The sequence below is a fragment of the Alligator mississippiensis genome, chromosome 2 (assembly GCF_030867095.1).
Source record: "Alligator mississippiensis isolate rAllMis1 chromosome 2, rAllMis1, whole genome shotgun sequence".
In the NCBI taxonomy this organism is placed as follows: Eukaryota; Metazoa; Chordata; order Crocodylia; family Alligatoridae; genus Alligator; species Alligator mississippiensis.
Window position 1 is genome coordinate 294,553,112 of NC_081825.1, and position 22,326 is coordinate 294,575,437.

Here is a 22,326-nt window from a genome sequence, read left to right on the forward strand (position 1 = left end):
CAGCCCCCTCAAGCACCGGGACCTCCTGGTCAACCTCCTCCTGGTGCTAGCCAAGCTGGCCATATATCTGCCCCAGAAGGAGGATCTCGTAGGAGGACTCACAGGGCTGTTATCCTGTACTCACCGGATCATGTCTCCAGGCAGTTTCACCAAGCAGCGTCCACTGGCTCCACGGCCTCATTCAAGGGCCAGCGGGCACTCTCCGGTGTGCTCTTAGTGTCCCCCTCCATGGTACTTGTTATAAACCTACAACCCTCCCTGTTACACATTTATTTGACTCAGTGCTATCATACTGTATATCACATTGTTCATTATTGTACATGGGAGGCTGTTTGCAAGAGTAATATTTGAAATGGGTATCCCCCTAAAAATCTAATCACATTTTCCCAAGTCAGTTAAAAGAGCAACAATGTACTACAACAGTCCTTGAATCTCCTTGACAATTTCTGTAGTATTACAACTATATTTCCTTCTCTTCGGTTCTTGGTGAAAGAAACGCAGGTGGGGGGAATTGATGACATGCAAAATATGGACCAACATGTAAAGTAAGAGGCATTTGCTTTCACTCTTCCACTTCCTAGCCTTCTTACGGTCGCTCCTAAAATTGGCTACATCGTTATTTTTACTGCAAACTTAAACCACAGACCACCAGTTTGTATGTTCAACTGCCAATGTTTAACCTTACGTACTATGGCAATACTGGATTTCCCACCTCTCCCCATTTCACAGACTTAATTAAACATCTGCGCTGAAACACGGCGCCAGTAAAACCGTAAACCTCCTGGTATCGTGGAGGTGCCTTTAGCCGCCGAGCACCGCGACCGCTCACCACATTGGTGACAACTATAACACGGTATGAATCACGCCAGCGAACCGTTGACCACCGTGGTCGTTAACCGTTTGACACGACGACACGTCGGGCACGTGTGACGCGGCCTAAAAAAGGCTGGTCCCTCGCCCGACCCGACCCCGACTCCGGGACATGTCCAGGGGCTCCCTAGGCCCGTCCGAGGGCCGGCGGGCGCTGTCTGCTGTGCTGTGCTCTGCTCCAGGCGCTCGCTTTGAACCCCTCGCCCTCACCCCCGTCCCCCTTCGGCCTTTCGTTCGTCCCACCAGACGAGCTGCTCCTCCCCCCCCCCCCCCCGCCGCCTCTGCCTCCAAGGGAGGCATGTCGCTGCTCCCCTCCAAGGGGACGACTATGCCTGAGCAGGACCCTCCTCCTGCCCCTCGCCCATCCCCGGGCCCAGCCCCAGCCCCGTCGTGGCCCCGCAGCCGACAGCGGGGTGTTTCTGGAGAGCCCCCGGCCCCGCGCGGCCCCACCTCGAAGAGCTCAGCCGTGGCGGCCATGACAGCCCCTCTCCTCACGCAGCCGCGCCCGCGCACGGCCACGCCCCTCTGCCGCTGACAGCGCCGGAAACAAGCCTCGCCCCGCCCCCCGCCCGCTAACAGCGCCGGAAACGGACTTCCCTGCCCCGCCCCCTGCCTGTTGACAGCGCCGGAAACAAGCCTCGCCCCGCCCCCTGCCCCGCCCCCCGCCATGGCGCTGCGGGGGCTATGGCTCGTCCGGCTCCAGCCCGGGGCCGCCGCCGCCCTGCTCTTCTCCAGGTGAGGCCGCCGGGGCAGCTCCCGCGCGCGGTGCCAGCGCTCCCCCCGCGCCGTGGCGGCGGCGGCGGCGTCACTCGTGCCTGGCTGCCGCCATGTGAAGCGAGGGTTGGGGGGGCAGTGGTGTCCCGGCCGCTCCCGGGCCCCGACACGGGGAGCCAGCCCCGCGTCACGTGCCAGACGGTTACAGCACGGGGGTCACCGGTTACCCAGCGCCGTTGACACCGTGTGCGGCGCGGCGCGGCGCTCAGCAGCTAGAGCTGTGGTGGCTCGTGTGGGCGAGCGATGCCGTGTTGAACACGTTACTGTGTTAAGCAGTCCACTAATTGTGTTACTGTATTCAATGGTTCATTATAGTAAACATGTTATCGTGTGAATTAACTAACACCGTGTTAAGCAGCTAACTACCACGATTAGCTCACGCCGTGTTAAGCGTTACCGAATTCGACAGTAAGCTAACCGAGTTAACGTGCACCGTGTTTAGCGGTTACTAGCGCCGTTAACGAACCCAGCGTGTTCAACGTGACCGTGCGGTAGCAAGACCAGGGGGAAGGGGAAGGGGAAGTGGAAGTGTTGGCTGGCGGCAGAGAGACGGGGTAGCTGTTACGCGGCTCTGCCTGCCGCGCCTGGGTAGACCTGGGCTGGGACAGACCGAACGCCTACGCAGGTATACAGGGGAAGGAGGTGCTCCCATTTGGGAGCACGCACCATCTGATCCGGTGTAAGCTTTCTGTCTGCCCTCTCCTAACCCACAGTAAGTGAAGTGACTGCAGTCACTTTTCCCTGCCTGAAATGGCGGGGTGGAAAAAACGCTGCATTGGCCGGGGCAGCCCGCGGGGGGGGGCTTATAGCCGATGCGGGAGGGACAAGCAGCACAGTGGCAGATAGGGCAAGAGGCAGAAAGCAGAGCAGTAGATGGGGCAGAGAGCACAGGGAGGAAGGCAGAAAGCAGAGCAGCAGATGAGGCAGGGGAAGGGGATGGGAGTGGCACTTGGAGAGGACGCGGGGCTAGATTGTGGCACGCCTGCCAAAACCGTCGGCCCCGTTCTTATGTCACACGCCAGTGAAGCCAAACCCATTGAAATGTAGCAGTGTCCTCCCTTCCCCAGGGAGTCATCACAATGTGCACACGCTGCCTCGGCGGTCCATCTTCACACGAGGAAAAGATCGATCCTGAGCAGTCATTTCTGCCCCGGTCTTACAAGCTGCAGTCCCGCAGGCCAGACCCTCGTACCTGAGTAGGGCCCTGCCGACTCGGGCAGTCTCGTGTAGGTCTGCGAGGCTTCTCACGTGTTGCTCGTTGCAAGTCTGGGTTGTCCGTCATAACCAAATGAACAAATCCTTTTTTCAATCTCAAATGCCGCTGGCAGCAGAACTGAAAGTTTGTTTTCTTGACGCACTGTTTTTAGAAACTTTAGAAGAAAAAAAAAAGGTTGGTTTTGATTTCAAGCGCGTGGAAATTCAAACAACGGTTTCAATGATAATAGACAAAAGCAAGGGAGTGTGAAAATGAGACTCCTGCTTTATGTTTAATTTACAGCTGGGTAATAGGCTACACGTACACGATCTTATCTGCTCTTCACAACGGCAGAGAATCTGACCGCGATGGCTAAATTCCATAGCAAAGCTTAAGGAACAAACAATATAAGGACATGGTTAAAAAAAGAGTTAACAGTTAGTTATGTGATACATTGACGTGGTTGGATAGAGTTATGTCAGTAAGATTTTTCTTTTAATTATCAGTGACAGGATAGCGAATATTTATGGTCTGTGGGTCCCTCTGGTCCTTTGTCATAATTTTTATAGTATTTGCTAGCCTTTATTTTTAAGCAGTAACCTCTACAAGGAAAAAAACCCATAATTTTTCATTATCATTGATATTTACCTAGCAGCTTGAGCAATACTGTCTAGAACTCTTAAGGTCTTTCACCTAGAAATCAAAAATGAAATTTATAGCCATACTAGGTTCAGATACCAAACTAATATGATGCCAGTTAGGTGATTTTATTCAGTGAGACCGTCACCCTGACATCTTAGAAACTAAGTCTGAAAATCTACAGTTTCTGATGAAGTAGTCAAAAAAGAAAAAGCTTTTATCTCATTTTTTTTTTAAAGGTTACTTTCCCTGTTCTTCCGTTTGATATGAAAGAGGGTCTTTTCAGTAAAAGAGTAACTGGTGTCTGAAAGTGACTCAAACACACTGGCAAATGAGCTAAGTGAACTGAAAAATATATTTTTAAGATGTCACTTTTATCTTTAGCATCTTTCTGTAACTGTACAGTATTTTTTTTTTTTTAAGAAAAATGATTTCTCAAGATTTGTATGTATCGGGAACTGTTTTTCAGGTATTTAGGAATGGGGCGGTTTTAAATCAAAGACATTTTCCTTGGAAGAATTGTGTAGGACCTTAAATATATATGGATGAAAGGTATCAAAAATAGAAGAGTATTAGATATGACAAGTTGCTCTTGTTTTGGTGGAACAGTATTTTGCCTCTTTCCTAGTATCCTTTCTGACTTGAGGAGACTGAAGTTCTCCAAAAATAAGAGGAGGAAACTGCAGGTTTGGGATGAAGGGGAAAATGGTGGAACCTGGAGAAAAGAAGTAGGGGAGTGAATGAAAGCGGAGGCCTGCTATACTAATTCAGTACAGTTCAGAGATGATACCTTTCATTAAACCAACTAAGAAATTGCAAAAAAATCATCTTTTTCTGCAAGCTTTCAGGCTCACATGCCCTTCCTCAGGGTCAGGGAAAATAAAGATGGTAAAAAGTCCCCATATGTAGACAATAAATATTTGCTAGAAAATAAATATTTTCTACCTATGGGGATTTTTTTACCATTTTTATTTTCCCTGAGGAAGGGCATGTGTGCCCGAAAGCTTGCTGAAAAACATTTTTTTTTTTTTTTTTGCAATTTTTTAGTTGGTCTAATAAAAGGTATCATCTCTGAACCAAGAGTTCTTTCTGAAGGCATTGCTTTTTAAATTTAGGCTGACAGATGAGCACAGTCTCATTGGAAAGTCTGGACCTGTGTGTATTTCAAAACCTTTGTATATTAAGGCAAAAGTTGCTAATTAACATTAATATTGAATTAATCACTGGTCTGTAGATTTTAATTTGACTGTAGTTTTGGGATTACAGAATTATATAACTCCATAGTGACATAGCAGTTCAAAAACTACATTTTTATAACTGACATTGATATTATGCAGTAGTGTTCCTCTACCATCTTCAAAATATTGTAACTGTAATGGTAACAGAAATGTCGCACTGGTCATGTATAAATTCACTTTTATTTGATTTGCTTCTTTAGTCCCTGTTGATTTTTCTTAAGCTTGTCTGAATATTAGTCTTCAGTAAGATCTAGTGTCCTAGAAATGTTCAGATTTTGAAATCTGCTGGATCAAAGTTATTAATGCTTGTTTTTTAATAGTTTATATATATATTTGTAGCAGAAAATATTATACCTAGAATATTAAATGTATATTATGTATATATACATACACACATGCAAAATGACATTCACTAGTCAGTTTTTACTTTTGTTCCAAGCTTCCAGTAACGATCCAGCCGTCTCTAAGAATCTCAGGTATATACAAAATAATATTTGCAATTACGTAGGCTCTAATCCTGCATCCCTGGAGCAGCACCTGGCCACATTTGCACAATATTATAGTTCAGCCTATACAAATAAGAAAACAAGCCTGTTTTGAGTTCTGCTCAGGGGAACAGGAGTAAAACTAATTCATTTCTACTTCTGTATTGCAGGCGTTACCCCACTGTTGAAAAACGAGCCAAAACCTTCAATGGGGCAAGCTACGTAACTTTGCCAGAGGACAGCGTCTTTCTGAAGGCGTTGCTTTTTGAACTTAGGCTGATGGATGAGGACAAGAGCTTTGTGGACCATCGAGATAGCTGTTCTCGAATCAACAAGACTTCAGTGTATGCACTTCCCGTGGGAGGTGGAGATCTCTGGCCTGTCCTTGCCTTTCAGAAAAGCGGTTTGCTATACGTTTGTCTTCCCCTGGTTGAACAGTCCTTGAAGCCGCGCCCTCCCCTCATTAACATTAGTGGAATCTCACAAGCATTCGCTGTCTTGTCAGGATTGCTGGTCTTCATTAACTCCAGTCAGAAGAACGAAGCTGAGATAAATGCGAAAGTAGGCCAGCTTCCAAATTTGCTCATGCAAGCCTGTCCTCTTGGCACCCCATTAGACACCAATTTGAATGGCTTATTAGATAGCACCCAGATTGCTTCCACCAACCACACGCAGAAGCAACCGGTGTGGAGAGTGAGCACATACAAAGGCAAACCTCAGGTTAATGTTTGCATCACTGAAAAAGTCAAGTCCATGCAATATGACAAAAGGGATATTGCAGACATGTGGCAGGTTTATGGAACTGTAACTTGCAAGGTGAGGATATTTCTAGGACAAATCTGCCTGACCTATTTAACACATGAATGCACTAGGGGAAAAAAAGTAGAAATTCAGCTCATTTTATCTTGGCATACAGGCAGTCAAACATAAAAGAGTGTTAATGTCTAAGAGTGTATCAGAGAAGATATTTATTAAATTAATGCTTTAGATCAGAGTAAAGAGTTTGGCTTACTGTTACTTTCTAGCATGCATTGTGCATTTTTCAGTCACTATTTTTGGATCTAAAACTGGCGCTCTCTTCCAGTAGGAACCTCATCCTATTTCACAAGACATTATTTTCGTAAGAAATAATTTCATAAAGTATACATATATAAGGATAAGGGCTGGGGAGTTGTGCTGATAAGCCAACTTTACTTCAACTAATACATATTATAGTTAATGAATCAGAATTCTTTAATATTAAAAGGTTATTTTAATAACCTTAGTACTTTAAAAATTGTGGGTTTTTTTAATTAAATCTTACCTCTTTCTCATTTCATAGATTCATAGATGTTAGGGTTGAAAGGGACCTCAGTAGATTATTAAGTCTGACCCCTGTCCTGGGCAGGAAAGAGCACTGAGGTTAGATACCCCAGCCAGATGCATGTCTAGCCTCTTCCTAAAGACCCCCAAGTTCTTCTGCTCCTCTTAGCGTACGCGATGCTATTAGATTTAGCAAGATCGGGAATCTGGAAAAAGAAAACAGGTTTAGAATTCTTTTGAATAGCTTTCATAGGTGTTTGATTTTTATTAGTAATATAATGGGGAAACATAAGTAGGTCAATCAAAATGTACGATGAAGCATGTTACAATGTGCCCTTTTAAAACTGAATCTAGTGGTTGTATTGTCTTCTCTTCATTATAAAGTGTGCTGAGGAATTGTCTGGCATTACTTTCATGAACAAGTTTTTAGCTGCTATTGTTTTATAAGGAGAGAGCAATTCCAGTGAAGTGCATGACAATAATTTAATTATTAGCAGTAGCTGGTGGTATGCTCATCTTGCAGGGGGCCTGACCTAAACCTACTGCTCCTGAAGAGTTGAGGTTTTTTCCTACCAGTGGTACTGGTGAGTCTTCCCTTGCTAAAGAACTTCCTGCTGTCCATGGGGATGGTTTGTGGGTCACTTTTGAGAGCGGATACACAGAAGAAAAGTACTAGTATAATCATGCTTTGCTGAGCTAGCACAAGTGAACTAGACAATAGGTGGCACAGCAGGTTCTCTCTGTGATGTAGCTGATGAGACATCTCTGTAGCCACTGACAGCATGTTTGGATCTATAAAGCACATGTAGGAGTAGCTGAATTAAATGGATGAATAACTATTGAATGTGCTTATATGCAGTTTGTGATATAATATCAGTTACTGTGTTTGCTGTTGCATCTAGGGACTATATATCAGTTTAACAAATCTTTGTTAATAATTCTTAGGGCAGTATCAACAAAAGCTCTGAAACTGAGAAAAGGGCCCACATTTGACCATGTTTCTGTTGCTTCTCAAGTTCAGGCTACCTCAAATTTGTCAACAGGCTTTTAACGCCTCTTTCATTTTCAAATATCTGGTTTGGATTTTGGAAGTGGTCCTAGCCAACACAGTTTCTGGTTTTTGTTTTTTTCCCCAGTGTGATTTAGAAGGAGCTGCATCAAATGTAACTATCAGCGTGAACCTCCCTGCCAACGGCTCTCCGCTCCAAGATATCCTGGTCCATCCCTGTGTGACCTCCCTTGACTCTGCAATTCTGACTGCTAGTAGTGTTGATGGAATGGATGACTCTGCATTCAGTGGGCCTTACAAATTTCCTTTCACTCCTCCTTCAGATGTGTTCGACTTATGCTACTATACTTCCCAGGTAATAACCTTCCCCTCTCTGCAGTCTTTGAGCTTCTGAATGAGCTTCCTTAGGAATAAAAAAAATCTTTTCTCTAGGCTGTAGAACAAGCATACACTGCCTAAAGCCATTTCTAGCACACCACTGCTCCATGTAGCTCAAGTTACAGGAAGAAGCTGCCTTGCAGTGCTATTAAAATGTATACTCGTCAACATAAATACATCATTTAAATTAAAATTATTTACTTCCTGCTCAAGTAGCTTATAGCAAACCTCTAGAAAATTATTCCTAAAATGAATCTGTCTTCCTCAGGTGCCCGTCCCACCAATTTTGGGATTTTACCAAATGAAGGAAGAAGAATCACAACTAAAATTAACAATAAATTTAAAGCTTCATGAAAGCGTGAAAAATGCTTTTGAGTATTGTGAAGCACGTATACCCTTTTTTAATAGGTAAGAAGACATCCCAAATAATTTTCTCCACCTGTGCAATAACCTTAGAATGGGAACTTCAAGAATCAGTGCACCTGAGTTCACACCCCCTGAATTATGTGCCACTGGCTGCTAAACTTCACATAACCTCATATTAAGTACTCCAGAGTTTCATCTGGAATATAATGTTGGGTACTTTGGTCAGTGCCATGCCTAACAAGCAAGACAGCCACACTCTGTATCTAGGTCTGTACAGCTGCTCTGGAAGGATAACTGGAATAACTTGTTTTGAATATGCCATTTCCCTCTAGCATTTTTCATGTTAAATCTAGCAACCACCCACCTGGTGGATTAAGTTTTAAGATTTATTCCCACCCAGGTTTTGTCATTCCTAAACACTGTTAATCCTAGTTACAGATCAACTTATCAAAAATATAGTTATTTAAAATTAAAACTACAGTGTTTGTTGTTAAGCCTGACAACTGTTCTGGCTGTATTGTAATATAGTAATTATTCAAATGTAATAATAAAAAGTGAGAGAGCCCATGACATTGATCGTAGCATTGGGAAAATGCTGTCTTTGAACTAGATGGAATAAAATCACCAAAAGGCCTATTGTATTTATGATTTTGAAACTACAAGGATCCCTTTGGTTGTAATTTCTTTCCATAAACTGGTGGTATGTTCAGTTTAATATGATCCAGATTTGCACACCTTTAATATTGGCTTCAATTTCAACTCATTAAATACTTCTTTGAATAAAACAAATGTCACCAAATTGCTGTATAGTGTGAATTACAGTAGCATTTTATCCTGTTTTGTGCAATAGGGGTCCAATCACTCATTTGGAGTACAAAGTTAGCTATGGACAGCTGGATCTATCACGGGAGAAAAGCTTGCTGGTTTGGGTTATAGGTAAGCTGAATGCAGTATCTTTTTTATTGAGAGTTAGTTTTGTGTACTGTTGACTCATTTTACTCAAGTTTTATTGAGGCTGTTTCTGTTTTTAGGACAAAAGTTTCCCAAATCTTTGGAAATTTCCCTTTCTGGAACAGTGACTTTTGGTTCTATTAATAAAGAGCATTCAGTTGATCCAATATGCACTGGGAACACTGCATACATAAAAGTAAGTTTTGGTCTTTACAAGAAGATGCATTAATAATCAGGTTTTTAGTTAAATTGGCAAGGTAACCACATTGATTTGCATCATCTGCTGCTATTAATGCTTTTGTTTTCTGTGTGCATTTTTCTTTATTCTTTTTTCCAGGCTACTACTTTCTATCAGTCTTATCCATTTATACACCAAGCATTTGTATAGCAGGCATGGTGAACTGTGTAAGTATCCATCACTTATCCATGAAAGAAACAATATATATTTCACCACATTTTCTTTGTTTCTATAGCTATATTTCAGGATCCCAGATTATACCGTCACTGGATGTTATACAGACCAGCATTCTGTTCAGGTCTTTTCATCAGGAAAACCAAAGATTAATACGTGTGAGTTAGTTAAAATTGTTGATTACTTAATTGAAATTGTATTGGGGGGGGGGGGGCTTTAACTTTAAGTAGAAAGCTTAAACGACCAATGTTAAATCTTGTTTTATTGAATAGTTTCCAATTGTTTATAGAAAATTTCTATGTAAACTTTTATTGTTTTGCAAAACATTTTTTTCTGCAAACTTAAACATTAAATAACCTTTTAAGTCAAATGTTCTGGTTGAGAATGTAAGCCTGGTTGAGCCTGACAAGATTACTTACTAGAGGAATATACCGGTAGATGGTAACTTGGGCAGCAGCAACCATGAGATGATTGTGTTCAGGATCCTGAGGAAAGGAGAGATGTAGAGCAGCAGAGTAAGGACCTTGGACTTCAGAAAAAAAGACTTTGACTCACTCAGGGAACTCATGGGCAGGATCCCCTAGGAATCCAGTCTGAGGGAGAAAGATGTCCAGGAGAGCGGCTGTACTTCAAAGAAGCCTGAATGAGAGTGCAGGGACAAACCATCCCGATGTGCAGGAAGACTAGCAAGTATGGCAGAAGACCAGCTTGGCTTAGCAGGGATCTCTTCACTAAATTAAATCACAAAAAGGAAGCTTATAAGAAGTGGAAACTTGGACAAATAACTAGGGAGGAGTAGAAAATACATTGCTCAGGCATGCAGGGATGAAGTCAGGAAGGACAAAGCACAATTGGAGTTGCAGCTAGCAAGGGACATGAAGGGAAGTGAGTAGGGTTCTACAAGTGTGTCAGCAACAAGAGGAAAATCAGGGAAAATGTAGGTCCTTTTCTTAATGGGGGAGGCAGCCTTGTGACAGAGGATGCAGGAAAGGCTGAAGTGCTTAATGCCTTTTTCACCTCAGTCTTCACAGGCAAGGTCAGCTCCCAGAGTACAGCACTGGGCAGCACAGTTTGGGGAGGAGGTGAGCAGCCCTCAGCGGTGAAAGAACAGGTTAGGGACTATTTAGAAAAGCTGGACATGTACAAGTCCATGGGGCTGGATGGGATGCACCCAGCGGTGCTGGGGGAGTTGGCTGGTGTGATGGCAGAGCCGTTAGCCATCATCTTTCAAAACTCATAGTAATCAGGAGAGGTCCTGGATGATTGGAAAAGGGCAAACATAGTGCCCATATTTAAGAAAGGGGAAAAAGGAGGATCCAGGGAACTAGAGACCAGTCAGCCTTACCTCACTCCCTGGAAAAATCATGGAGCAGGTCCTCAAGGAATCCATTTCTAAGCATTTCGAGGAGAAGGTGATTAGGGGCAGTCAGCAGGGATTCACCAAGGGCAAGTCATGCCTGACCAACCTGATTGCCTTCTATGACGAGGTGACTGGCTGTGGATGTAGGGAAATGAGTGGATGTGGTGTATCTTGATTTTTAGGAAGGTTCTTCATATTGTCTCCCACAGCATTCTCACAGGTAAGCTAAGGGCGCACAGGCTAGATGAATGGACTATAAGGTGGATAAAAAACTGGCTGAAGCATCAGGCTCGGAGGGTAGTAATCAGTGATTCAATAGCTATTGGCAGCTGGTATCAAGTGGAGTGCCCAGGGTCAGTCCTGGGGCCAGTTTTGTTCAATATCTTCATCAGTGACCTGGATGATGGCATAGAGCGCACCCTCAGTAAGTCTGCAGATGACACCACGCTGGGGGGAGTAGTAGATATACTGGAGGGTAGGGCTAGGATTCAGTGACCTAGACAAATTGGAGAATTAGGCCAAAAGGAGTCTGTCACAGGGCACCTTAGTGCCTGCTCCTAAGAGAGGAGAAACTGCCAGGGAGAGAGCCCTGGCAGAACCAAGTGAGCACAGCTGCGGGTTGCCGGAGCAACCAAGCGGAGCCAGCTGCCTGTAGGGGGCAGAGCCTGGCCCTTATAAAGCCCAGGGCTGAGGCCAGGCTGGCAGTTCTCTGCCAGCAGCCTGGGAGGCAGGAGCTCTGAGAGTGAGGATGTGGCAAGTACCGCTCATGATAGCCCTGGAGGCTTGAGCTATGATGATGAGTTATGGCCAGGCGGCTTGCATTTGTGTTACAGCCTAGGGGCTTGTGGTTTTGCTTTGTGTTTGTGCTATTACACCCGGAGGCTTGGGTGAGGCTGTAGGGGTTGGAGGAGGCCTCAACTATAGGGACCCCAGAGAGTGTGGGGTGCCCTAGCGCCAAGAGGGCGCATTATCTACATAGCGCCAGGGAAGGCGCAGCTCGCACGCCAGTGTATGAGCAACTGGCGGCGAGGAGCGCGGCCAGTAGGTCGCGGGCGCAACCCGTAGGTTGCAGACGGGGACCTAGACCCCGGATTGCATGTGGGGGAACATAGACCCCGAAGGCGCAGCTTGCACGCCACTGCGCGAGCAGCTGGCGGCAAGGAGCGTGGCCAGTGGGTCGCGGGCGCAACCCGTAGGTTGCGGACGGGGACCGAGACCCCGGATTGCGTGTGGGGGGAACATAGCCCCCGGCCCCAGGAAAGGGGCGGTATTACTGAGTAGCCCAGTGTGGGCACGGCGAGCCCCAGAGAATGGGGGAGCGCCATACTGAGCAGCCCTAGAGAGCGGGGCCATACTGAGTAGCCCAGTGTGGGCGCGGCGAGCCCCCAGAGAAGGGGAACGCCCTTGTACGTTATTGAGTAGCCCAGTGTGGGCGCGGCGAGCCCCAGAGAGGGGGAACGCCATTGTGTTTTATTGAGTAGCCCAGCGTGGGCGCAGCGAGCCCCCAGAGAGGGGGAACGCCATTGTGTTTTATTGAGTAGCCCAGTGTGGGCGCGGCGAGCCCCCAGAGAGGGGGAACGCCCTTGTACGTTATTGAGTAACCCAGTGTGGGCGCGGCGAGCCCCAGAAAGGGGGAACGCCCTTGTACATTATTGAGTAGCCCAGTGTGGGCGCGGCGAGCCCCAGAAAGGGGGAACGCCATTGTGCTTTGTTGAGTAGCCCAGTGTGGGCGCACGGGCATAGCGAGCCCGGCTGCAGGCTAGTGCGGCAGTCCCCCTCAGACCAAGGCAGGGCGCTGCGGTTGCCCCTGAGAAGACAGGGAGTAGCAGCGCGGGGAGCCAGAGTCAGGGAGGGTGTCCGTGCGGTTGGCCCATAGGACCGGAGGCCCGCTGGAGAGTCCCGAAGCAGAACCACACCGGCAGGGGAGGCCCAGAGTGGGCTAGACAGGAGTCCCAGCAAGAGGCTGGGCACGAGACAGGGAGCCCAGAGTGGGCCACATTAGAGAGGAGGCCCGGGAAGCGGGCGTATAGACCGAACAACGTCCTTTACATCTGCGAGGCTTGGGGCGTGGTATCAGGGGAGGTAGGAGCCACGCATAGCCCATAAGGCTAGGGCGCTTGGGTAGCGCCCATTATACGGGGAGACCCACGAGGGGTCCAGGAGCTGACAGGCCCGAGGAAACACAAGGCAGCCTCCCTATTACATATTACATCAAGACGTGGCGGGCGAGAATGGAGGGTGCCCTCGGGCCAGAGCAGCGCGGTGAGAGGGCCTCAAGGAGATCACGGCCCTCCGTGAGGACCCCGCCGTGACAGAGTCTAATGAGGTTCAACAAGGACAAGTGCAAGCCCTGCACTTAGGATGGAGCAATCCCATGCACCGGGACAGGCTTGGGGTGACTGGCTGGGCAGCAGCTCTACAGAAAAGGCCCTGGGGGTGGCAGTGGACAATAAGCTGAATATGAGCCAACAGTGTGCCCCAGTTGCCAAGAAGGCTGACATCATCCTGGGCTGCATTGGTAGGAGTGCTGCCAGTAGTTCAAGGGAAGTGATTACTCCCCTCTATTCAGCACTGGTGAGGCTACATCTGGAGTCCTGTGCCCAGTTTTGGACCCCCCACTACAGAAAGGATGTGGACAAATTGGAGAGAGTCCAGTGGAGGGCAGTAAAAATGGTGAGAAGGCTGGGGGACATGACTTATGAGAAGAGGCTGAAAGAACTGGACTTATTTAGTCTTGAGAAGAGAAGACTGAGAGGAGATTTAATAGCAGCCTTCAACTACCCGAAGGGCAGTTCCAAAGAGGATGGAGCTGGATTGTTCTCAGTGGTGGCAGATGACGGAACAAGGAGCAGTGGATTCAAGTTGCAGCAAGAGAAGTTTAGGTTAGATATTAGGAAGAATTTTTTAGCTAGGAGGGTAGTAATGCACTGGAACAGGTTACCCAGAGAGGTTGAATCTCCATCCTTGGAGGTTTTTAAGACCTAGCTAGACAAAGCTTTGGCTGGGATGATCTAGTTGGGGCTGGTCCTGTTTTGAGAAGGGGGTTGGACTAGATGACCCCCTGAGGTCCCTTCCAACCCTCATTTTCTACGACTCTATGATTTACATGGTAATTAGAAATATTTTACCTGCTCTTACAGCAAACATCATAGTCTTCTGACCTATTACAGGCTATATTTATCCATCATGATCTTAGGCTACCTGCTGTACTTAGCTCCTACCTTAAATGAGATCTGTTTAAAACTTTTTTGTAGTATGCACCTTCTCCAAACAATGCTTCAGGACAGGAAGTTAAATGGTTGTTAAATGGTTTCTTTTCTCTAGGTACCTCTTTGATCACCATTATCATAGCATTGAGCATCTCGCACTTTTGAATGTAAATCCGCTCAATACCCCACTGTGTTAGTAAAATGCCATTATGCTTTTTGTACGGATGAGGAAATTGAAGGAAGAGGGGCAGTGAAACTGGCCTAAGGTCACAGGAGTCTATATATTACCAGAGCCTGCTGAGTTCAAGGCTAGTGCTTTAACCACTGCAGCATTCTTCACAAATAGTCAAACGCATACGATTCCTGAATTTTCACCAACAAAGTCCTACTGTAATGCACATATTTGATTCCTGTTAAGTGTGAGCAGCTGTGGCTAATAAAGGCACTTACCTTGCCTGCTTTCGAAGTTTTGTAACTTGTTGCAACTATATCCACAGAAGTTTGAGAATTCCTTCTGGAAACTCTGCTGCCTTGCTGTTTGTGGTCTGACAAGTCAAATTCAGTCATAAATTGCAACACAGCATCTTATTTTTCCTACTGCATGTACTTATGTTGAGCATGCAATTTATATTCATTGAACAAAATCCAAACCACATACCTGCTTTTGAGTTAACCCCTGTTTGAATGATCAACTGATGACTGATATATTAGTAAAGGTGATTGAAGCTGAGACTTTAAATGACTCATTATTATTGTTTGAAAATAATAATATGGGTATTACATTTTAAAGAGACTGTTACGCTTTTTTGTAAATTTGTCAGAATGGATTAGTAGTCTCTTAATTGGGTTCAAGGAATGTCGCAGTGTAAGCTGCTGCATCATGATGCTTATTTTCTGTCTTCTTTTTTTTTTAGCCCGGGAATTGATTTCTTCAGATTACTACATCTGGAATTCCAAAGCACCAGCACCTGTAGTGTACAGGACTTTATTTTTCTAATTTCCCAGTGAAAGATTTTGTATCAGAACAGAAATGACAGTGAATGAAAGTAATGTTAACACAGTGAAAAATAAATTTGCTATAGTATTTTTAATTTGTCTACTTGTAGTTAAGCTCCTAGGGGTGGTTTGTTGTTGGTTTTTTTGGAAGACTTATGAATTGAATTAAAATGTGTTTACTTTACACATTTTAGTCATAGATACTGTTTGAAAGAGCGTGCTTTTAAAATCAGATTTCCCTCCTCACTTACATTTTCCCTCTAAAATTAACTTTTACAAAATAAGGATCCTATACTGCAAGCTAGAATGGGTGGACACCTGTTCCAGCGCCAAACTTGAGTGGGAATCTGGGCAAAGACAGTCTACCTTCATGTAAAAAAAAAAATGTAGGTTTTGACCACAAAAAGCCCATTCTGACTTCTATAGAGCATCGGATGAGGGAGCTCAAGTTTGCAAAAACTTCCGCCTCTCTGAGTGAGTCTGTAACAGTGGGGCGTAACCTTTTTTGTAGGCATGCCACAAATTAGTCCCACACCTGCCCTGAGGGCCACTCTGATCTCCTTCCTCTGCCCAATCTGTTGCTCTGCTTTGTGCTCCATGTTCTGTGCTCCCTGCCCAGTGTGTTCCTCTGCTTTCTGCCCTATCAGCTGCTGTGCCACCTATCCCCTCCCTGATCTGCCAGCTGCCACGCAAAAAGAAAGCTTGTGTCACTTTTGTCACTTGTGCCACACGTTGGCCACCCCTGGTTTACAAGGTGCATCTCTACCCCGCTTTTTACTCTAATAAAGTCAGATTGGTCCTTAGTCACAGAAAAATATAATAGCAAATAATCGGTGTCTATATTCTTTAACCTACCGCTGCTCTTCTCATTTTGTTTTAACATAATTATTTTGTTTATAGTTATGGGCAAAAGAAGATGAATACTCATTTAAATGATGTTAGGAACAGCAATATGACATCAATTGTGTCATGAAATGTGTGAGGCATAACTATGTAACTAATATTAATATCTCTACCTCCAGCAGAAGTCATCTGAAACTTCACTTTTCATACTCATCTCCAAAGGGCGCTGTTATGGGAAGCAGCCTCAAAGATTTTACAGCAGTTTAAGTCCAGCTTTAAAAATAAAATAAAAAAGTCACAGGTTATTAACTAAAAGCCAGCAAACCAAAGTATCTAAGTTTGTAAGTGAGTTTGAAAAAAAGTATCACTAAGCTATTTTCATCATAAATCTAGGCCTGTAGGAAAGGGAGTCTGGGTTTACAGAGGCAAACCTCTTATTTTGAGAAGAAAATTGGTATCTGCAGGAATACAGGAAATGGACTTTAAGAGAGTTATCGGAAATGAGCAAATTGTGAAAGGCAGGTTAAAAAAAAAACAAAAACCCTGAGAACCTGGAGAGCAGCACAAAAGAAAAGAAGAATGCCGTCTAATAACTGAGCACAAGGGCTGCTGCTACAGTACCTCTTGTTTAACTGTACGCTGTGTGATAAATAAGATTAGTGATTATGTAAGGAGAAAAGTTTTAAGCTATAATTTAAAAAATGCTTAGATTGAGATAGTAATCTAATTGGTTGGTTAAACGTTCTGAAGAGTAGATTAATTCATGTGAACCATGCAGCTTAGCTGAAACTGCTATGCATACTTCTAAGGGATAGCTACAGTGCCTTGGAGTTAAAATGACCCATTTCATAAGGAGGCTGTATTCACTTTGACTGCTGGAAAAGACCGCATTCATAAATTCCCCTGGATCCAGTCCACTGAGAATACCCTAACATACGTACAAACTGGTGCCATGTTCAGATCAGGTTAGAGAATTATTTTTAAAAAAGGAGCAGACCTTATCCCATTTGCAAGAGCATTACAAAAACTTGTGAAACCCTATGAAACGTTTGGCATTTACTTTGCAACCTCCCATGAGAAGGGGAAAAATGGGATTTTTCCAGCTTGCACAGCAGGCCTTTTTAATCCACAGATGCCAAAGATCTCCAGGGAAATCCGTTGGCCCAACAGCGTGAGGAATTCGTTCTGTATTGCTCAAGGAATCCCTTTGCCTATGGCAGCAGGCCATCCTCAGAAGCCATTCTTTTGGTTCTCCTCCCGTTTGTGTTTGTAAAGCTTCCTGTGTAAGGAATATTTCCATATATGAGAGGAGGTCAATTGCCAGGATTGATCCACGGTGGGATCTTGGTGCAGGGTTGTAGGAGGATGATAGGGTCGGTGGATGTCTGTCTCCTCATCAGAAGCAGCCTCACAAGTCTCATCTGGAAGGGTGGACACTCAGGTGCGCAGAAAGGGCTGTATTGTCGGTGGGCAGGAAAGTGAGATTCATCAGGCTCAGTTCTGCTTTTGACAAAATGTTTTGGGCCTTTAATGGGAAACTTCCAGCCCACCAAAAGTGAGTATGAACTAGTGAACCACAGATTAATGATATGGTAGACTCTCCAACACCTGAGTCAAACAGCTATGTGCAATAACAGCATGCCTTCATCAGTGTGGTTATTGGGTCAGGATACAAGCCACCCATTATAACCATGTCCCTCTTGAGACAATTCTATCTGAAACCTTCTGATTACAACAGAGATTATTTAAGGGAGATTGTGGGGAGGGAGTGGTATTTTCTCTACAGCTGCGTCCAGATGAATGTGGATGTTTCGTCCCCCAGGCACAAATAGCAACAGTGCACCTTGTGCCGCTGCTAGTTGTCCCCAAGGAACGCCTGTGCCACACATGCTCTGGCATGCGGCAGTTTACCCCAGGTGGGGTAGGGGAGGCTGGCCCCGGCACTGGGCTGGCCCCAGCAGCCTTACCTGGGGTCATGGGGGTCCTCCTGGGCTGCAGCAGTGGAAATTCTGCTGCACAGATCCTGGCCATTAGTGGAATGCGGCCCTGGCCAGCCAGGCTCCAGCTTTGGGCAGCGCATGCTGCCACTGTGTGCACCACTCTGCTTTTTCTTTTCCTGTAGGTTTTTTTGATCCCTGGATATCCAGGGGTCAAAAAACCTCTCCATGCTGCTCTCTTGCAGCACAGACAACAACTGAACACGCACAGCCACGCTTATCTGGGCTTGGCCTATTTTTCTACTTGGACTAACTCCACCAAAGGACATGGCTGCCTATAGACGTGCTCATTCATGTTCTAACTGGAACACGTCAGAGCATACTCCATTCACCAAGTCTGCTCCACGTTCTAATTAGAACGTGAACAAGTCACCTCGCTGTCATGTGTATTAAGCCTCCGTGCACTTCAAAATGGCTGCAGGGCTGCATTACCTAAACCTCATTGTTTGGGCTTAAGTTAAAGTGTCCCCACCATGATTTTGAAACATGAAAGGCTTAATACACACGACGGTTAGCCGTCTTAATTAAAGCAGCTGCCCAGGAGCCACTCTAAGATGCCCTCCCCTCCAGCACTTCCAAGCACATGTATAGGCAGCCATTGCCGCTACAGTAGAATCCCCTTGGCTCTATACAATGCATGATGCCTGAGAATGGGATCCACAGCTATCAGCATGTTGAGCTGGGTGGTGCCTAAGCTAGTCCACAAGCAATGTTACAGCGGGGAGTATATCTCAAAGTATTTAGGCATTTCACTCTGAGCTGCAGAGACACTTCCCTCCTGGAGAAAGGAATCCCCAAGCCTTTTATTCAAAAACTGCGGAGGGCTTAGTCCTTTCATTCAAAACATAGCTGGAGAAGAGGTAACTTCCCCCCCTCCCCCCCGCCCCCAAAAAAATCCAACAATCCACCCAGAACGTAGGGGTATCCCCAGGACAATGCACCAATCACCAGGATATGGGGCATTCTGGAGGGGGTTGGAAGGTGTCCCAGTTGCCAAAGCAAACTCGATGCCTTCCTGTTGGACTTTAAAGTTCCTACAGTTCTGCTTCTGCCCATGCCCAGAACTTCCCTGACTAAACATGTAGGTGCCTAGTCTCTGGCAGCATCCCACAGGGATCCAGAAGCAAGGCAGGGCTTTGTGTAAGGCTCCTATGGGACCCAGTCTCATAGGTATGCTCAAACCCATCTCAACACCCCCCAACAGCATTGAGTTCAGCATAAAACACAATCACGTTGGCCACTTCCATTAAAAAATGTTGCCTGTGGTGCCACTGCCCACCTTTTATATAGTAGCCTAGTAAGTTAGAGCGCTCATCCAAGAGATAAAAGACCTGGAGCTAGGCCCTCCTCAAGAGTTCAGGTTCACATCTGCCACCTGGCTGGGTATAGGTTAGGTCCTGGGGAAGTCTATTCTTCTGTTTGAAGCGGGGCCCCTGTGCAGCAAAGGATGCAAGATTCACAGCCTGGAGGAAAGTGAGGAGGAGGAGCATGCCTTTGTACATGGCTGATGTGAGGGTATTCAGCTGGAAGGGGTCTGCTCCCTGCATTGTTACATTTCAATAAACTCAGGTAGTAAGGAAGAGTTCTGGGTTTCATTCCCTTAGCTCACCATTCATGCTGTTTTGTATCCAATCAGCAATAATCCAATCCAGTCATTTGGCAAAGATGAGCAAGTATCTTGAGCTAAGGGAATGAAACCTGTAACTCCTCCCTACCAGGTGAGTGTCCTAATCACTAGGCAACATAATTACTTGCTTGTTGGCTCACTCTGATTTCCTGGGCTCTTGTATTCTTGGTTGTACTGTGGCTATGCATCTTCTTCTGGAGGAATGGAGGGTGCCCCCAGCAATTCCTATGATCTGGTGTTTAGCATGCTGTCCTGAGAGCGAGTATATGTGAGTTTGACTGTCCTCAGGATGAGGAGTTCATAGCAACCAACTGTCCCACTTCCTGGGCAAGTGCAATAACCATTAGGCACTTACATAGAAGATAGGGACTCCAATATCAACCATGTTTTGAGAAAAGTGACCCTGGCTGAGTTTTCTCAATGAATACCTGTAAATACCCATTCTCTGGAAAGACGCAATACTGTGGATCTTGATAGAGCTATTTCCCTGCTGCCCCGGGTCGGGTATGTTAGCTCTGGGAAGTGGAGCATTTCCTGTTGTCTACCTCGAAGCAATTCCTCACTTAGCACATGAGTTTTTGAAACCCCCGCTTCTCTCTCTCCATGCAATGTCTAGGCAGCCTGGGTGAGTGACTCTGAATTTTGGGTTCCACTCCAGAAGCAGGGCATCTAATAGGTAGACAATGTCTAACTTAAAGGTACCTACATCCTTTTGTACAAGCAGTCTTTTTTGCATTTCTCTTCAATATATTGCCTGCTTGTGAGGCCCTTTTCACACAGCCTCAGAGGAGAGGAAATCTATCTTTTCTGTTTCGATGGGGAAACACAAGGCTGTAAACTCACAAAAATCCCAGGTAGACTCTATGGCATGTATAATACCTGCAAAAGCTTCCACCTTATTCTGAAGTTGATACAACACCAAGTTGGGCGATGTCCTTTTAATTCTTTAACACAGCACCAACCCTTTCTTTCAAGATAAGATCATCCATTTCATAATTGTTTCAGAGTTTCTCATTATAGAATAAAGGAATTTTAAGTCTCTCCTTGTATAATGTGCTCTTTCTAACAGGAAAAAGTCTTGACTCTTTGCTTAATATTTACATCTTCCTCACAAGTACAGTTATTTCATCAGTGGAGCTAGATATCTTCATCAAAGAGTTTTAAAAGAACTAGATGAGGAGCTCTTTGAAGTGTTGAATTTCAATAAATCTTGGAGCATTGGGACAGTTCCTGAGAACAGAACCAACATGACAATATCTTAAAATGAAAAATGGGATGATTTAAATAATTACTGGCCTTTCAACCAGACAGTTTTCCTGAGCCACAGAATGGAGTAGTAGGCTCAAATTATGAAGACTAGAGGACAATATAATAAATGCCAATCAAGATGAGTTTATGAAAAATAGATCTCAACTTTTTTATAATGGGATTACATATTTGGTTAATACAGTTAATAGTATTGATAGAAAGCATTTGATTTGGCACCACATGACATTCTGATTAAGGGACTGGAATGGTACAAAACCAACACAGTTCACATTACATGGATGAAAAACTGGCTGACAGGTCTCAGAATAATTGCAAACATGGACTCATTCTTGAACCAATCAATGTATTTCTAGTTTGGTGCCATGAAGTTGGGTTCTTGGCCCTTTGCTACTTAGCATATTATCAGTGACGTGGCTGAAAACATAAAATTGTTATTGATATAGTTGAAACTGAGACAGGGCGATGGTGAATAATGAAGAAGACAAGTCAGTAAAGCAGCATCACTCGGACCTCTTGGTGAGCCGGGCACAAGGAACAGTATGTTCCAACAGAGCTAAATGTGATCATATATCTAGGAAGAATGTAGGCTGTACCTACAGGATGGGAGACTATCCTGGGAGCAGTGACTGAAAAAGAACTGGTGATTATAGGGGATATTCTCTGGATATGTGATCAAGGGAATATCAGCTACAAATAGTATATTACCTCATTATTTGGCACTAATGCAACCACTGCTGGAATATCGTGTCCAGTTTGGTACCCACACTTCAAGAAGGATGTTGAAAATTAGGGTAACATTCAAAGAAGAGCCAGGATAATGAGCAATAGGATTGGAAACCATACCTTATAAACAACTCAACGGCTTCAATGGATTTAGCTTATCAAAGGCAAGGTTAAAGGGTGATGTGCCTAGCAGATTTGTCCCAATTCCCTTCTACCTCCATGGAAGCGCAAGCCCCTTTTTCTGTGAAACCCACTAGAGCAGGGGTGGGCAAAATGCGGCCCAGGGGCCGAATGTGGCCCACCAGGCCATTCTATCCGGCCCACAGGGCCCCTAAAAATTTTAGAAAATTAATATTTATCTGCCCTGGGCTGCCTGTCATGTAGCCCTTGATGGCTTGCCAAAACTCAGTAAGTGGCCCTCTGCCCAAAATAATTGCCCGCCCCTGCACTAGAGGCAGTATCAAGAACAGCATTGTGACTTGAGGCAGGAGAGCAGGAGCTGAAGAAATACAGGTGCTTTCCTCAAGCAAATGACTTTTCCCATCAGCAAACTAGTAATCGGGGTGCAGAATCAATTTGAACATAACCTGAAAGCCCTTTGGGGTTTTACATGAAGGTGGAGTCCTCCAGGTGAACTGGATCATATCTTGTCACAGTAGATCTTTGCAGTGAATGTGAGCAAT

General features: G+C 45.2%; 2 protein-coding genes across 4 annotated transcripts in view; one reads left to right on the top strand and one right to left on the bottom strand.

The window, feature by feature from the left end:
• EXOC5 (exocyst complex component 5) overlaps positions 1-1,416 on the bottom strand; it is a 42,464-nt gene extending 41,048 nt beyond the window's left edge. Inside the window, exon 1 of the mRNA XM_014598816.3 lies at positions 1,321-1,416. Within this exon, the coding sequence (XP_014454302.1) occupies positions 1,321-1,347 (27 nt within the window). The 5' untranslated portion in view covers positions 1,348-1,416. The remainder of the gene's footprint in view (positions 1-1,320) is intronic.
• Positions 1,417-1,494: 78 nt separating this feature from the next.
• Positions 1,495-15,279, top strand: AP5M1 (adaptor related protein complex 5 subunit mu 1). 3 transcript variants are annotated; one of them, XM_059723346.1, is made up of 8 exons: positions 1,495-1,605; positions 5,372-6,017; positions 7,640-7,867; positions 8,159-8,298; positions 9,107-9,192; positions 9,288-9,403; positions 9,681-9,777; positions 15,103-15,279. In XM_059723346.1, exons 1-8 carry the CDS (start codon positions 1,538-1,540, stop codon positions 15,183-15,185), a joined length of 1,464 nt encoding a protein of 487 aa, XP_059579329.1. In that variant the 5' UTR covers positions 1,495-1,537; the 3' UTR covers positions 15,186-15,279. The 3 variants fall into 3 exon arrangements, with proteins under 3 accessions (XP_059579329.1, XP_059579331.1, XP_059579330.1); XM_059723348.1 differs by having other exon boundaries at positions 5,372-5,762; XM_059723347.1 differs by lacking the exon at positions 15,103-15,279 and having other exon boundaries at positions 9,545-9,771.
• Positions 15,280-22,326: the final 7,047 nt, after the last annotated feature.

Excerpts from the sequence above, each read along its gene's own strand:
- AP5M1 (XM_059723346.1), top strand. The coding sequence starts at position 1,538 with ATGGCGCTGCGGGGGCTATGGCTCGTCCGGCTCCAGCCCGGGGCCGCC. Across the intron at positions 8,299-9,106 it reads CGTATACCCTTTTTTAATAG|GGGTCCAATCACTCATTTGG; the intron begins GTAAGAAGACAT and ends TTTGTGCAATAG. Across the intron at positions 9,778-15,102 it reads AAAACCAAAGATTAATACGT|CCCGGGAATTGATTTCTTCA; the intron begins GTGAGTTAGTTA and ends TTTTTTTTTTAG.